General features: G+C 40.9%; 2 protein-coding genes across 2 annotated transcripts; one reads left to right on the plus strand and one right to left on the minus strand.

Moving 5' to 3' along the window:
• Window positions 1–5,190: 5,190 nt before the first annotated feature.
• LOC125540900 (uncharacterized) lies at window positions 5,191–8,360 on the plus strand. The gene is made up of 2 exons (XM_048704430.2): window positions 5,191–6,660; window positions 8,036–8,360. Exons 1-2 carry the CDS (start codon window positions 5,304–5,306, stop codon window positions 8,197–8,199), a joined length of 1,521 nt encoding a protein of 506 aa, XP_048560387.2. The 5' UTR covers window positions 5,191–5,303; the 3' UTR covers window positions 8,200–8,360.
• A 1,822-nt stretch (window positions 8,361–10,182) lies between these two features.
• LOC147983617 (uncharacterized) lies at window positions 10,183–17,264 on the minus strand. The gene is made up of 16 exons (XM_087540793.1): window positions 17,214–17,264; window positions 16,059–16,157; window positions 15,883–15,990; window positions 15,738–15,809; window positions 15,557–15,643; window positions 14,995–15,080; window positions 14,750–14,833; window positions 14,508–14,681; window positions 14,166–14,244; window positions 13,994–14,089; window positions 13,785–13,892; window positions 13,553–13,690; window positions 13,358–13,471; window positions 12,779–13,287; window positions 11,888–12,455; window positions 10,183–10,389 (listed from the first exon to the last, which is right to left on the minus strand). The coding sequence occupies exons 1-16, from the start codon at window positions 17,262–17,264 to the stop codon at window positions 10,183–10,185; spliced, it is 2,580 nt and encodes an 859-aa protein (XP_087396919.1).
• Window positions 17,265–17,432: the final 168 nt, after the last annotated feature.

Raw genomic sequence — 17,432 nt, forward strand, 5'->3', positions numbered from 1 at the left:
GTCTACCCCGACTCCGCTTTGCACTGGCACTTCAAGCTTGCCTATTTAAAAAATGTTGATGACATTTTTTAAAAATATCCATGCATTTCAAAAAATATGTTTGTGACATTTAAAAGAAACAATTTATACAATGTAAAAAAATATTTCCTACCATTCAAAGAAAATGTTCAACATGTTTTTGAACAATGTTTAACATGTAGTCAAAAATGTATCTAAAATAATATTCAACATGTATTTAAAAAGTTTAGCATGTACAAAAACACGTCCTGCGTTTGTAGGAAAAATGCAGAACGGGCACTGAAAGACATGCTAGAGCATTAGTATTAAATATAAAGTGCAATTCATTTTGGAATTTTAGAAAGACCCCCTCCCCTAGATGGCTATTTCCTACTTTGAACTATATGATGGTCGTCTGCCTGAAGCATAAAATTCAATAGGCACCATTGCAGCGCCCTGCCCGAGACTGGCCTTAATTTGACCTCTCATTGCACATGTGTCATTGGTGTGCGGATCAGAGTTGAGACAACTCTATTTATAGGGATTCTACATGGTGGATCTCGAGAAAGGTGACGAGCTAATAACCGTGGACATGCTCAGATACTCCCAATACATGATTAAGTTTTTCTCATTCCCTGAATTACCTTTTGTCTTGCAAATGCTAAATATATCAATATATCTTCGTTGGTGCAGAGTGTATAGAAAGGAAGTTGTAGAACTGCCGCTTGTCGGGACCCAATTCACACATTATCGGCAACGAATAATGTGCCACATCCTAATGAACCAAATGGAAAAGTTGTGTCTAATGCTTGGGTTGTTCAATGCATATTTCTTGGCTTCTACAAAATGTTTCCAAATTCACAATCGCAAGTTATGACACATTTACTTTGCCAAGGACATGGAGAGGGTTTATACACTTGTTCATAGTTTACAAAGTTTGACTTCTAAAAATTATTATATGTATAGTAATTTTTCAAGGAGGGAGTATAATTTAGTATAAACATCATCATAATTCCAACAAATAGTCTCAAATTAGCATTATCATTTTGGAATTTTAGAAAGGGGGGCCATGCCCCCCCCCTCTCCAGTTCGTTCATGTGACATACCGGCTCGTAACCGATGCGAACACCCGCGATCCACCAGAAAAACTCGAGTTTGGTATTCATCTTCTCATCAGGTCCGCTGGCCGGAAGCATCCTAGTTGTGTCTCGCGTTAGCGTCGGACGATCATGGACATCGCGAAGTACGTCGAGTTCATGGCTGGCGGCGGCCGGGGCAACATTTAGATATAGCTAGCACAGTAAATATAGGAAAGTACTAGCATACTGCTTCTCATAGATAATGCATTTTTTTGGCAAGGAGGGAGTATAATTTAGTGTAAACATCATCAAAATAGTGCTAAAATACGTGGTACATTTTTTTGGAATTATAGAAAGAGGCCACGGCGAGCGCGTCGGAGTGGAGGTCCGAGAGGGAGAAGCCACAATAGATCTACCAACAGATGAAGAGCAGCATATCCGCTACTCATGTGAGTATGACGGGTATGTCCCACTTTGCCACCACATGCCGTGTGTGTAGGGGGGGGGGGGGTGCTAAGGCGAGGAAGATCTTCAAAATTGGGAGGGTGGCAGTGGGGTGGCTTTGTGAGCTAGGGGGTTCTGAGGTACAAGTGGCACACAACAACGAGGAGGGTTTATACCACGCCCACAGAATGTCGACAAAGCAAGTTTCTAGGCTTCTACAAAATGTTTTCAAGTTCATGACCGCAAATTATGACAAAATTTACTTTGTCGGGGACATGTCAAGGATTTAGAAACTTGATGAAAATTTATAAAGTTTATCTTTAAAAATATATTATATGTAAAGTAATCTGGCAAGGAGGGAGATAATTTAGTTTAAACATCATCACAATTCTAAGAAAATAGTCTGGAAATAGTATTAAAGTGCTAGAGCATTAGTATTCAATACAAAATGAAAATCATTTTGGAATTTTAGGAAGGGGGACATGCCCCCCTCCCCTACCAAGAATTTTGGAAGAATTGGTTGAAACATAAATTTAATATGCACCGCCGCGCAGTGCCCTAGCCGAGACCGACCATAAGTTAACCTCTTGTTTCCGCTTTGTTTTGGATCGCAACTAACTTGGAGACGCGATATTAGACAAAGTTCAATTCATGTGCTCCTGATGTCTACTACACAACCTTCTTCTTGTAGACGTTGTTGGGCCTTCAAGTGCAGAGGTTTGTAGGACAACAACAAATTTCCCTCAAGTGAATGACCTAAGGTTTATCAATCCGTGTGAGGCGTATGATGAAGATGGTCTCTCTCAAACAACCATGCATCGAAATAATAAAGAGTCTCTTGTGTCCCCAACACACCCAATGCAATGATAAATTGTATAGGTCCACTAGTTCGGCGAAGAGATGGTGATACACGTGCAATATGGGTGGTAGATATAGGTTTTTGTAATCTGAAAATATAAAAACAGCAAGGTAACTAATGATAAAAGTGAGCACAAACGGTATTGCAATGCTTCGAAACAAGGCCTAGGGTTTATACTTTCACTAGTGCAAGTTCTCTCAACAATAATAACATAATTGGATCATATAACAATCCCTCAACATGCAACAAAGAGTCACTCCAAAGTCACTAATAGCGGAGAACAAACAAAGAGATTATTGTAGGGTACGAAACCACCTCAAAGTTATTCTTTCCGATCAATCCATTGAACTATTTCTATAAGTGTCACAAACAACCCTAGAGTTCGTAGTAAAATAACACCTTAAGACATAAATCAACCAAAACCCTAATGTCACCTAGATACTCCAATGTCACCTCAAGTATCCGTGGGTTTGATTATACGACATGCATCACACAATCTCAGATTCATCTATTCAAACCAACACAAAGAACTTCAAAGAGTGCCCAAAGTTTCTACCGGAGAGTCAAGACAAAAACGTGTGCCAACCCCTATGCATAAGTTTACAAGGTCATAAAGCTCGCAAGTTGATCATCAAAACATACATCAAGTGGATCACGTGAATATCCCATTGTCACCACAGATAAACACATGCAAGACATACATCAAGTGTTCTCAAATTCTTAAAGACTCAATCCGATAAGATAACTTCAAAGGGAAAACTCAATTCATCACAAGGAGATAGAGGGGGAGAAACATCATAAGATCCAACTATAATAGTAAAGCTCGCGGTATATCAAGATCGTGCCATATCAAGAACATGAGAGAGAGATCAAACACATAGCTACTGGTACATACCCTCAGCCCCGAGGATGAACTACTCCCTCCTCATCATGGAGAGCGCCGGGATGATGAAGATGGCCACCGGTGATGATTTCCCCCTCCGGCAGGGTGCCGGAACAGGGTCCCGATTGGTTTTTGGTGGCTACAGAGGCTTGCGGCGACGGAACTCCCGATCTAGATTTCTTTTCAGGGGTTTCTGTATTTATAGGAATTTTTGGCGTCGGTCTCACATCAGGGGGGTCTCTGAGTCATCCACGAGGCAGGGGGGTGCGCCCAGGGGGGTAAGGCGCGCCCTCCACCCTCGTGGATGGCTTGGGACTCTTCTGGCCCAACTATTTTACTCCGGGGGCTTCTTTTGGTCCATAAAAAATCATCAAAAATTGGCACATTAATTGGACTCCATTTGGTATTCCTTTTCCGTGAAACTCAAAAACAAGGAAAAAAAACAGAAACTGGCACTGGGCTCTAGGTTAATAGGTTAGTCCCAAAAAATCATATCAAATAGCATATAAATGCATATAAAACATCCTAGATGGATAATATAATAGCATAGAACAATAAAAATATATAGATACGTTGGAGACGTATCAACTCCCTATAAGATCGTTGCTCTTATTTCGAAAAGTCTATAACTAAATCATGTGCGCTTGCGGGACATCAACCTTCAAACCTTCACAAACTTTCCGGGTGTAAATCACAAGTTGATTCCTCGCTGGAGTAATCCTATCACCTTGGAGTTTCCAACCTCCAAGAGCAACAAAAACAAAAGGGAAATGCTAAAGACTAGCTCAAATCATGAATCACTTTGGTCAAAAGAGAGAGCAGGATTTGATATGCTTGGGTGAAATCTCTCTCAAAATTCTCAAGAATCCCCCAATAAATCTTTGATCCGGTGGTAGGGAAGTGAGAGGGAGCCTCTTCTTAGATTTGGTCAAGTGTATATGGAGTGGTCAACTCCTCCACTGAGTGGTGAAGGCGTATATAGGTTTGGGGAAGAAGTGAAAAAATGCATTAGCAGACAGTCCGCTAGATCTAGATCGGATAGTCCAATAGTGTAAATCAGATTAGGGTTTGGCCAACAATGTTTGTACAAAAATGTACAACTTTTGTTCGCTTATTTTTTTTGGAAATGTTTGTACAAAAAATGTTCATCAAATTAAAAAAATGGTTTGCGCATTTAAAAAAATGTTCATGACATTTAAAGAAATGTCTTTACCATGCAAAAAATATTTTCATAATTAAAGCAAAATGATTCCTACCTTTTAAAAAATGTTGATGGCAACAAAAAACAACAACAAAGCCTTCCGGTCCCAAATAAGTTGGGGGAGGCTAGAGTTAAAACTCATAAGATACCGAAAATCCGAAACAAGTAATTGTTCTAGCACCTGGATAGCCTACTTAATTCCATGCATCCATGTTCATGGTTAAACCTAGTCCATCAGATTTTTTTTACGCACTCATCCTCTGTCAAATTTGGTCTACCCCGACTCGGCTATGCACTGGCACTTCAAGCTTGCCTATTTAAAAAATGTTGATGACATTTTTGAAAAATATCCACGCATTTCAAAGAAAATGTTCAACATGTTTTTGAAGAATGTTTAACATGTAGTCAAAAATGTATCTAAAATAATATTCAACATGTATTTAAAAAAGTTTAGCATGTACAAAAACACGTCGCACGCTTGTACGAAAAATGCAGAACGGGCACTGAAAGACAGTCATGCATTGAAAATAAAGCAAAGAAGAAAGTAAACCAAAAAAGAAACAGAAAAAAACAGAAGAAAAAGAATGAAAAGTTTTGAAACCGATCCATGAATAAAAGCTTTCCAAAACCAGTTTAATAGATAGGCAGCCCAGTAAAACATGAGCGCCCCGGACGGACTCTCCCTCCCCGCCCCACCCTAATAATAATAGAAAAAAACTATCCCCTCCCAACTCACTTCCTCTCCTCTCATCTCTTGCCGGCCGCCACTGCTAACCCTAGACCTCAAAGATTCCTCTTTTTCCCCTCGGATTCCATCGTCGACCGACCCGGCCGGCGGCCATGAGCGCCGTCGTCAGCCCGCCTGTCCTCCCCGACCCCGGCGGCGCCCCGAGCTGGGTCCTCCTCGACACCGCGGGATACATCGCCAAACGCGGCAACGCCACCTTCGCCAAGACCTTGGGGAGCAACGGCCAGCCCATCGGGGTCACCTTCTGCACCGCCGCTCCGCCCCACGTCTCCCACTTCTGCGTCCACTGCCCCGGCCTCGCGCCCGCCGACTTCCTCGAGGATCCCAAGGTGATCGCCGCCGAGGCCGACCTCGTCCTCTTCCGCCTCTGCGTCGACCCCCTGGCCGTCGCCGGCGAGCGCCTCTTCGACTACTTCCTCTACACGGCGCACCCTCGCCGCCCCTCGCTCCAGCTTCTCCCGCACCCCTACCCCTACCTCTTCCACGACTGCGAGGCCGCCCTCCTGCGCTGCGGTGAGGATGAGTACGCCATCGCCGCTCTCAGGAACATCGATGACTACTTCACCGACGAGCCGCAGATGTCCTTCAACCTTTACCTCTACCGCTCGTCCAGGCCCGGCGAGGGGTGGACCGCCAGGGTGGTGTCGGTGGAGGAGCCACTCAGGGACACGGTCTGCCCGGTGGAGGAGCCCAAGCGGTTCCATGAGACGACCAAAGCGATCACGCTTGGAGGCGGCGCCGTTGGCTGGGTTGATCTCTGGCGTGGCATCCTCGTCTGCAACGTGTTCGATGAAAAGCCTGTGCTCCGGGACGTGCCGCTGCCGCTGCCGGCAAGGGGTAACTGGGAAATCTACCACAGATGTGGCCCTTACTTTGCTCGGGACATCGCGGTCAGCCCGCAGAAAGACGTCATCAAGTATGTCGAGGTTGAAATTTGCCTGCCAAGGAAGCCGACTACTACAAAGACGACTGAAACCTGCCACCCCCCGGAGCCGGAGTCCTACCTGGAATGGTTCCGCCAACAGCAACACGAAGATGAGGACGACGACGATGATGATGAAGACGTTGGTGGCTGGAAGGCCACAACATGGAGCTTGCCTGTCCCTATTGCTTCATGGGAGAACTGGCACTTTGACTACACCGTCGATGTCGATGACGTTACTGTCAACCCATTGCATTGTAATCTGCTTCCAAGGCAGCTGCAACCCACAGAGGCACAAGCATTGCTGCCAGGACTCATCACTGCTTTCCCCATCATGAGTATGGATGACGATCTTGTCTACCTCTTGTCCAAGGCCAGCCCCAAAGACCAGATGCAAGTTGTGATTGCTGTTGACGTGAGGAGGAAGATGCTGCTGGGAGTGGCCAAGCTTGTTACTGGAAAAGACTTCACTTTTATGCGCACTTGCACCAGTGAGATCTCAAAATATATCAACAATAAATCTTCAGGTAATATACCCGCTTGGTGTCCTTATTATGACTATCTCTCTATGAGTTCACGTGTTTATCTTTATGTTACCTAATGATGAAATTAAACACAATACCTCTGGATCACTGAGAAACCTGCACTGCAACCTCCCTTTCAGTTTATAAGGCAGGCATGTATTTCCAGATCATCAATTTGACCAATGAAATAGTATATATTTATTTCCTATAAAAAGTTCACTTTAATTTGTATTCGAACAAAGTTTTAAATGGTACTCCCTCCGTAAAGAATTTCTTTACAGAGGGAGTATATTTTTGTGGCATATAAACTCATTTCGTTGGTCGAATTGATGATATAGAAATATGTGTGCCTAACAAACTGAAAGAAAGAGAGGGAGTATGTTGGTACTCGCCGAGCAAATCTGTTGTCATAGCTTTATGAAGGGAAGTATTGTGATTGTTTAGACAGTGGAGTTCAAGAGGGCTAGAGATGTAGTTACTCTTCCAAATAGGATGCACCCCCTTGTTAATTCGGAAAGGGGTAAGACCAACAAGGGCCCTATGGTGGTACCTTTTGGTTTACTATATGGTCTGAATGACCAAATAATTATGGCTAAAAGTTTCGTGTTTGTTTTATCCTTGTTTTGTGACAACATGACTTCACACACTAGTTAACTCAATTCAGTACTGTCACACTGATGGTGATGATGGTGTGGAATAGGAGGGTAAAGGTAGATGTTAGATTCAGTACTTTGCTTTGTGAGTCGTATATGAACCGATAAAGCAATTCTTTGGTCTCCAGGCCTTAGTAAGAAAATTAATATAGTAAATTGTGTTAGATTTTTAAAAGCAGTTCTTCTAACTGAAGATCAGAACTGTTGTACAAATCAACTTGCAGAACATTTGGTTTTCTGTAGCAGTGGTGATGGTGGGATGCTGGCAGAAAAAAGAACCCAGACATCATATTTCGAAGGACAATGTTAAGTGAACTTGAAAGTTTGAATTAATTAACATTATAAAGGCAGAGGATATGCCTCTGTTCCTAGACAAATTTACATTGTGCTATATTCGACAGTAAGCATGCCATTTGAGGAAACGTTTGCAGACCTTTTCTCTGCTTTGACCGCTAATAATACAAAAAATATTCGGATTTATCATGCAAAAATCTTATTATTACTAGATTTTGCATAAACGATTTTCAGTTGGAAGCTAAACATATAAAATAAAAATAAAAGAGGGCATAGGTATGTGTAAGATATATATTTCACCAAACCAGGCTGAAAAAGTGACTGTCGCTGTAATTTTGTAGTCATTCTTGCTCAGACTTTGACTTGCTGTTTTAAAAAGGGACAACCTATGCACACACTTGTTGATTGAAGAGAATATTTTTTTGATGTAGGGGATGTTTCCAAAGCATCGGCCAGTTTATCTGCTGCAAGCAGAGGGGTAGCGGATAAACAAACTGAAGGTCTCATGCAGAAATTTACCAGTAGACAGTGTCCTGGAGAAAATTCAAAGGAACGTCAAAAGCTTTTTGAATATCTACGCAGTAGAAGATCGTAAACAGCTAACTGCTGCTACTAGTTTTATGCAATGAATGAGCTGCTTTGCTACCTGTGTTATAATATGTGATGAAGAAGTGTTGTGCTAAGTCAATTTGCTATTGCTGGGACATCGCATTTCTGATATTATTAGAAGGAATTGACATTTTCCCTTTTTCTTTACCAAGAGCATTTCCTCTTTATATACTCCTCTACTTAAAGCCGGCTACTACAGAGCTAGCTTTAATGCGAGACCCCGTTTCGCGCACTGTTGAGCAGCCAAATCTTTACAAAGTTCAAACTAGATCGAAGAGAAAATGTTGATCATCTGGATGATACTAACTGCTAGAACAGGCTCAATAGCAGTTCTATTTAAGTATATAGAATTCAGCAAGTTGATGAGGACGTGAGGGGTTAGACTTGCAAATCACTTCTGCAGAGGCACGGCCATGGGCAAAAAAAAAAAGAACGTCTATACATGGAGCAGGTTTGGTAGGCACTCTGCATCAAGTCATATGTACCATAAGGTTGACATTGGTTATGTGATCAACATCGTCAAGCACGAGCATAAAAACATATTGAATAAACAGACCAAAGCATTTGGACTAGATTGTGCGCCAGTTGGAACAAAACATTTGCTCACTCAACTTCAGATTTGAAGCTTGGCACCGAACGAGGACAGGGCGTCGACCCGTTGGCTGGGCAGCTGAGGTTGCTGCCAGCCCTCCCGAGTTCGAGTCCCGGCGACGCCCGGTGCTCACGGAGTTTCTCCTATAAAAAAAAGCCAACAAGGGTTAGCCCTTGGGTTGGTCTCATTTTTTTTTGAAGCTTGACACCAAACCGCTTTGACTTGCAAACAAGCAGGATGATTATAGCCTCTGTTTTGAAGCGACAACAGGGACAAAGCTTGTGAGCTTGCTGATGTTTCTCGTACCTCGTTCCAAAGAGAATGCAAAGAATCAGGATCACTCTGAAATGCATCTCGTTATCAATGCCCATAGTTTCACAAAGAAAAAGAGGCTCTTCACACCCCACCCTGGTAATATGAGATGATCTTATTAATATATACCACTAGACCAGAGAATAATTTATGACATACTCATATAAAATCTTTTAATAAATCTTGCAAGCATGTCCTTTATGCACTTTTAGAAGAGTATTTCGCTGAAGCAATGACCTACTTCCACCAAAGGATGTCATCGCCTTCTTGTATAATTGGTGCAATTTCTTGACCGGGCTACCCTCCCAACGTTAGGGGGCGTTTGAGGATCCTATTGTAGAGGCTCTTAGGTTTTGCTCAAAAAAGATGTTTGTAGGTCACAAAGCTCATACCCACAATACACTAGGAAGGGACACATGATAAGGATACTTCGAGAAGAACATGCAGAGATTCAGGTCTTTACTCTTGGACCTTGCAGCGGAGTGGATGGCAGCCTCAACTTTGAACTTTCAGAATCTTTTTCTTTATGCCTCACGTTGTGTCACCATTTTCCATGTACCAAATATTTTATAATGATCGTTTCACCAGAAAGAGCTTTTTTCCTTTTTTGAGTCGACCAGAAAGAGCGCCTTCACACCTAACCAAGCAGCAACACAATTTTACCAATGTTGAGCAAGAACAAGTCAAAAATAAAAATAGAAGCAATACTAGCCATCTACTAAAACAATGTCCACAGAACATTCTAAGGTGAACAACCACAGATTATAACCACAAACAATTACACAAGACATTACTAAACCGTTCGTTGTGCGGTAACAGACAAACAGCAACCAGCTCGGCAGACATGGACCAATATATACAAGTTATAGCATGAGGTTCAACCAGTCTCCGTATGAATGTAGCAGAATTTGACGGCTCAGACAAATAGTACAGAGCATAAAAGCACAAGAGCTTAACGGTGGGGGGGGGGGGGGGGGGGGGGGGGGGGGGGGGGTCTGGTTCTCTTCCAGGTGGCTATCCTTGAGGGCGTCATGTTCTTGTGGTTGCGCATGGCGGTGACGCAGCTCACGGTGCTTGTGCACAGGCTTGCAGAGTCAGTTGATCCTTGGGTTGTTGCGACAGCATCGTGTGCAACACCAACGAGGAGGACCTCGGTTTCTTCAGTAACAGACGTCTGTTCCTCTGGATAAAACCCTGGTGCTTGGGCTTATCATAGACAATGCCCTTGGGCACTGGCCTCTTCCTGACACAGATACGGTAGACCACATGCCCCTGGTCACAAGAACATATACGAGGTAAGCAAAGGATAAAATATTAAGCCGTTATACCATGGAGAAAGGAGTACAGAATAAGATAGACCTGTGAATGGGCAAAGAAAAAGACAGAGACCTGTGAATGGGCAAAGAAAGCTGCAGAAATCATAAGCTATGCATGCACCAACGCTAAATGGGCCATAAAATTTTACTAAATGATAACACCACTGAGCATCTAATAACAAATATCGAAACTACCAATTGAAACCACAATGCAATGCATAAACCAAAGTAATTTGCTGCATAGAAATCTAGTGACAATACTTCCGTGTGCAAGACTCAAGTAGAAGCAGACATCTAACACTGAAACAACACAAGCATTAGGCACAAAAGGTTTTGCACCAACTATGTCCGCAATACATGAGTTTCAGAAACCATAAACTGAACGACATAGTTAAAATTAGTACTCAGAAACAAAGACAACAAAGGCAAGAGGTTGAAACTTGTACACTTGGTACCTAATGCAGGAGACAACCCTATGTTATCATAATCTTACGCATCAAATAATCTCTTATCGATGACCATCCCTTCCGTCACCAACAGAAGATCCCAGACATCATTCAACCTACAAAAGGTGCATTTCGGTTAGTACATATGCTTGGTGCTAGAATTGTATATAGTATACACTTAACAGACCAAATGCTTAGCTTGCACACGTATTACTCCATATAGCAAGTAAGGCTTGGTACAATGAATCTCCATAGAGCACAGAATTTTCAAGTCAAAAGTACAGAGGAGATGGGATCCCACAAGTATCCACTGGAGCATTTCATTGAAGCTTATAAACATACCCCCTTTATCATTGGGAGTACTGATAACAAAAGCAATGTAGAAACACACTTTCAATAAGAGACTAACTGCACATCACATGCTTTTTAAACTCTATTCCATAGTGCAATCGAATAGTTGATTTATAACTGCACATCGCATACTGGAGATTGTAAAAAAGAACATGCAAGGACACAGGAAGTACTTACATCACTGACACTTCTTCAGTTATGCAAGCAGAAAAAATAAGTTGCTGCATTATCGATGGCATTTGATGCAAAATGTGACACAATAGAAGATCTATTTCAACCAGCCTCTTTATTTTAGCTTTGCCATCCTCCTGTAACAAAAAATATTTTATGAAGATGATTCTTACTTGACAAAGAGGAAGAACTAAGTGATTCATATGGTAACCTCACCGCGGGTTCTGCCAGATGCTGTATACAATTGCGTACAAATGTTAGGAGGCTTTCAAGTGATGAATCATACACAAGATCTCCATAATTTTGAAGCGGTGTAGTCATCTTCACAGGGGAGCCTTCCTTGGGGGAGCCTTGGGGCTGTTTCTTCTTTTTCTCTTTCTTCTTCTGTTTCTTCTTCTCTTTCTTCTTCTGTTTCTTCTTCTCTTTCTTCTTCTCTTTCTCTTCCCTATAGTTGTAAACCTCAAGGAGGGTCGGATTCTTTTTTACCAGTTGTCTCCAATCAGGCACCTGTACCGTGAAACCCCTCAGAGCTGTTGATAATGCATTCCTTCCTTCTTTGCTTAGAAACCTATGGACCCTTCCCAGCTCGGTCCAAAATTGCGACCTGATCATTGCTGATTTTATTGAAAGATGTGTCATCGTAAAAAATCTAAACTTTCTAGCCAAATCCCGAGTAAAATGTCGAGGCCTGAATTTTCTCAGAGAGTTGCCAAGAGCCTTGAAAAGAGCTGCTTCCCCAAACAAGGGAAGGAACTCGCTGGCAAAATTCCCATAGTCCTTCAGTAATGCATCTGGAGAAGAACTCACAACGGTTGGTTTCCATATCATAAACTCTGAGTCATCGACTACCACAAAATCTTTCTTTTGGAGAGTCCCATTCCAACTGTTACCCAGTGCATGTTCTACAGTCATTTTATGCAAATAAGAAGTCACTGCTCTTCTTCCTATCAATGTTGTTTCATCAACCTCCATGGAATTTGCACCAGAAAATATTGTATGTTTTGCGGTTATTGCATTACCAGGCAATTTAATAAATTCAGTGAATGGTACCACACTGCAAATATAACATTCAAATTATGTTAATAAATCAACTCAAATGAAAAATACAACTTTGAATAAGCAACAGTATGCACAAACAACAAAGATGGTAAAAGCCACAAAATAAATTAACTCAAATGATAAATACAACTTTGAATAAGCAACAATATAGACAAACAACAGAGATGGTAAATCCAGAAAACATGTTGTATTTGAGACAACCATAATGGTTTATTATTGTGTGCGTGGAAATAAGAGCTCTACTCCAAAAAAGATTGTTTGGCATCATAGCAATTTGCAAAGCTGGAACCCCTGTCCAAGCATCGGAAAAGGTCAAACCTGGAGGTGCCAGCATTCGCTGCAGATGGAAACAACTTGTAAGCAGAAGCTGTGGATGATAGACTTTCCAAGGCAGTGTTAGATGATGAGTCAGACACCTTAAATCTGTGTGCCTTCCTTTTTGAAGTTACTACAGTCCAATCACCCCCATGAGTCTCGTCGGTCCCAATTACTAGTGGCTTCCCAATTACTAGTGGCTTCCATTTTAAAGTTACTCCAGAAAAGTTAGCCTCAAGGGTGCCAAAATGAGTTATAGAAGTGGTGCCCCATGATGGGGCAGTCTGCGCAAGTGGGACAGAAACCTGCACAGAGGGCTCCGCTGAATCCCTTGCAAGGCAACTAAGGTCTGCAAGGTCATTTCTTGGACTAAAAGATCCATCAACAGACTTCTGCTCCTGTGTGACCTGCGTGCAGGTCTCCTTTGAGCGAGCTAGAAATTGCCTTGTATGGTTAAGAAAGCCCGCGTCGTCACCTTTTGAATTAAAAAGTCCATCAACAAATTTCTGTGCCTGTGGGAAACATAAACTTCAGGTTGAGGCTAGTTAGTTAAAATAAGATACAGTACTCGAGAGATCATACCATTTTATCTGTCATGCCAGGAAATGCTGAACTGAGAAATTTTATAGTACAGTCTTGAACAAACATCATGTTGCATTGTGTGGATGAGATAAGGGGTTCAGTCAGAACATCAACCTAAACATGTCAGAAGAGGTAAAAATCAAAGAGGCACACACAAATGTCATATAATAAAACAGCAAATGAGTATTAACATACCGCATTAAACAAATGTTGTAGCACAGAAACATGACGTTCAGAACAAGAATTGTTGGGCATGCCCATAAGAATAGTGAGTATCGTTTGCTCAATTCTCAAGAGATTTGTTTTGTAGAATTGGTTTTGGAACCCTGAAGCCTGGCATGATAAGACACAATAAACTTACGTGTAACTATACAACATTAAATGAGGAATTGCCACAATATCCGATAAAGATATGCCTATTAAGCACCTGAACGTTCTGTAGTACATCCAATAACAGGCACAGGACAGTCTCAACAATGTTTATCTCCCTCCGCTGTAGTGCCCAAATAATGTAATCCATAACATGGTTTAATCGCTGAAACAGAAAATCAATAATCAAGTAAAAGAAAAAAACATATTATGCTATGGTAGTAATTCTGCAATTGCAACTTACATAAAGATATATATAATACATACCTCACATGAATTATCTGTCAATACTTGGAAACAGTGTGTAACAAACACTTGAAGCAAGGAAAAGAGATTAGAACAGTGCTCCGGTTTTTTGTTGATCTGATAGCGCAACAAAAAAAATGCAATGTCAGCCATATGATCATAATTGTAAGTCCCACAGGAATATTGGAAATACCTGCATCTGCACCTCAGGAGTATCCTGGAAAACAGCATCAAATATTCGAGATACCCCCTCCAGCATATCACTTGAGAACCTATACGTGGAGTTGAATACGACATTACAAGAAACGACGAGATATACATATCTAAACAAATAAACCTTAAACCAAAACGGGTGACAACAAACTACTCACTCCGTTCCTAAATATAAGTCTTTTTAGATATTCCAATATGGACTACATACAGAGTAAAATGAGTGAACCTACACTCTAAAATATGTCTATATACATCCGTATGTAGTCCATATTGAAATCTCCAAAAAGGCTTATATTTAAAAACAGAGGGAGTACAAGCTTACTTGATTATAATCGTTGAAAATAAGGACAGAGCTTCATGCTCTATTGTGTCTCGGTTATAATCAGAGAGTACAGAGTCCACTAATGGAAGAACAAACTGTTTTTGCAGCTGTGGTAAATCTTCAGCCTTGACCACAACAGTTTCCATTAATTTCAAGATCTCCATCTTGACAGATCTACAAATTCAAATTGAAAATTTAGCAAAATCTACAAATGAGAAGAAGCAAAGAATAGTAAGTTATACCTTAAACATTGTAATTCCAAAGCAAGCGGCCCATCTTCAGAGCCCTCATCTACGAGTTGTTTTGATATCAGTTCGCTGCACAAGCTGGCGTGCAACAGATGTTTGTGTGTTAGCAAGCAACACAACACAAAATGCAACAAAGAAAAGAGAGAGTTCAAGATAGTCTTAAAGAACTATTACTGACAAAGTAATAAACTCTAAATAGTCAAACCCACTAGAATTTCATGAAATTCTAAGTTAAGTACCTATACAGCTTCAACATATCAGAGGAGACATGTGAAATTTGTGGGAAAAACTGTGGGCCGAGTGAACTGGCAACACAAACATTCATCTGCAAAAACCAAGACACCCAATTTTAGGATCAAACAATAAATAAAACTAGAGAAAAGGAAACTAAAACCAATTACAAATATTTGCCTTGGCAGGTATTAAAAATGGCATAGGTCATGCTTCTAATAACACAAAGATTATTGGTTCAATTATCAGATAAGCTGACAGTTGGTCCTTGACAGAGAAACTAAATATTAAATGTCACTATTATATTCTTCTCAAAAGAGAACTACTTGATAATACTTGATAGTTGATACTGCTATTTGAAACATATTATGTGACCTAACTGTGGAGAAGTTTGCAATTACCTAAGAATGATGTATACAAGACGAGTATTACGATTACAGGTACAACCAAAAGATTAACTACTACAGCCATCATCATGAGGAGAAGTGCACTCAAGACCCATAATTCAGATATGAAATTAAAAGTTCTGAATAAAATCCACTTAGTAGATTCCATTCTCCATTTTATTACCTGCAAGATGCTAATAACAGATAAGGCATTGTCTTCCTTACATATGTCCATGATTTGGCCTTCCGCTGCAATTATTTCTGCCAGTTTCTGCAAAATTAAAAGATATAAATAGCAATGTTATAAATCAATTAAATGGGGGGCAGACATGATAACATTGTAACATTGTATTGGGATAAGTAACCTCATTTGAAAGGCTCATTAATCTTTTGAGGTATTTCACATTATCAGATTCAGCTTGAATCATCTCACATGCCTGGATAGATATGAAACATAAGATACAATCTATAGTTCGCCCACTGCATAATTCTTTTTATTCTACAACATACCGATTGGTAAAATAGGTGGATTTCATGCTGTTCGAGCTCTGCCATCAATTTATCGAGATACCATTCCCTCTTAGTGTTATCAGATTCACTGAGAATGTGCTTACCAACCTGGATAAGATAACAGAAATATAAAAGAAATCCGTAGCCCGCCAACTGCACTGCATAAATGAACATACCAGTTGAAAGAATGTGTTGATCCTGTTAGGCATATGATGTGCAATCAAAGCACGTAGGTTCACTAAAAGCTCCAGATTTAAATGTTCATTTTCACTTGTCTGCATAACCATGAAGGAAGTTGAAATTAGACAGTAACAGCTGTGCATCACATAGCACCACATTTGCTCATGTGTTTCAGAATAAAAACAATAGTCCAAATTTGTACACATTATAATGACTTCAAACACAAAACAAAACAAAATGCCGCAAATCAAAATCTTCCGCACTTGTCATGTTATAAAATTAAGAACCACAAGCAACTCCTTGTTAAGTGTCAAAAACCTCAGACAGTGGGTCACCAAGAACAACATTAACTAAACCCTTGTCCAAGGCACAACTCCAGATCCTAATGATAAGAGCTTGAGCTAAGCGCTTGAGCCTGATATTAAATAAAATGGTACAAAAGAAGGAGACCTCATAGTGAAAAAGATAATCAAGGGGTCCCACCCAGATGTACAAAGGTGAGAAAAGACAATCTTCTACTATCATTGGTAGATAATCAAGGGGTTCCACCCAGATGTACAAAGGTGAGAAAAGACAATCTTCTACTATCATTGGTAATAATTTCTCAGTCCAGAACAGAGAAAGAGAACCAGTCTAGGAATGATCGCATCGACTACGGTGAGACCACTTGACACTATTTGTGACCAAGTAGCACAACTAAGTTATCATGACATAGACTAATGGTGGTAATAGTAATCAACTGAAAATAAATCATTTCTCGATTTGAAATTTGAATTATACTGACCCTAATCAAATAATGGGAGAAAAGGATAATTTATAGTGTTTCTTCCACTTTGGCCTGCTGTACAGTGTATTTACCAGTGTTGCATGTGAGGTAGTTACCGCTCGCAGGGTCAGAGTCACGCACCAACAAGGAGCATGCTGCCCATACTAGTGACTGCAGATCTATGTTTTTCATCAAGTTACCTTACGCACTAGCAGTTCTGTAGGAACGACTACTGTGAAGGATCCAGGGGTGCTGGTAATTGTGCTTTAAATGGGCATGTGTCATTAAAAAATGTAGCTTACTCATAAACCTGTTGCTTACAAGGAAAATGCACCCATTTTGGGTGGGTGGATGTGGCTTTTCTGGGGCTAGGGAAATAACTTACAAAATTTGTCATAGGAGCTTCTTCTACCACTGGTGTAAAGCAGCAAGTCATGTATTCTCCACAGCCATCCTAGTAATTGTCATACGAGGAAAAATGAGTCAGTACAGATCACATTTCAATCGAACACAGGACTGGCGGAGAAGGTATGACTTGCCTCACGTAACCTTTGCCAGACAATGTCTGTTGTTAAAAATCCAACATCTGTTTGTAAAAGATATA

This window comes from Triticum urartu, chromosome 2A, assembly GCF_056163025.1.
Source record: "Triticum urartu cultivar PI428250 chromosome 2A, HENAU_Tu73, whole genome shotgun sequence".
NCBI lineage: Eukaryota > Viridiplantae > Streptophyta > Magnoliopsida > Poales > Poaceae > Triticum > Triticum urartu.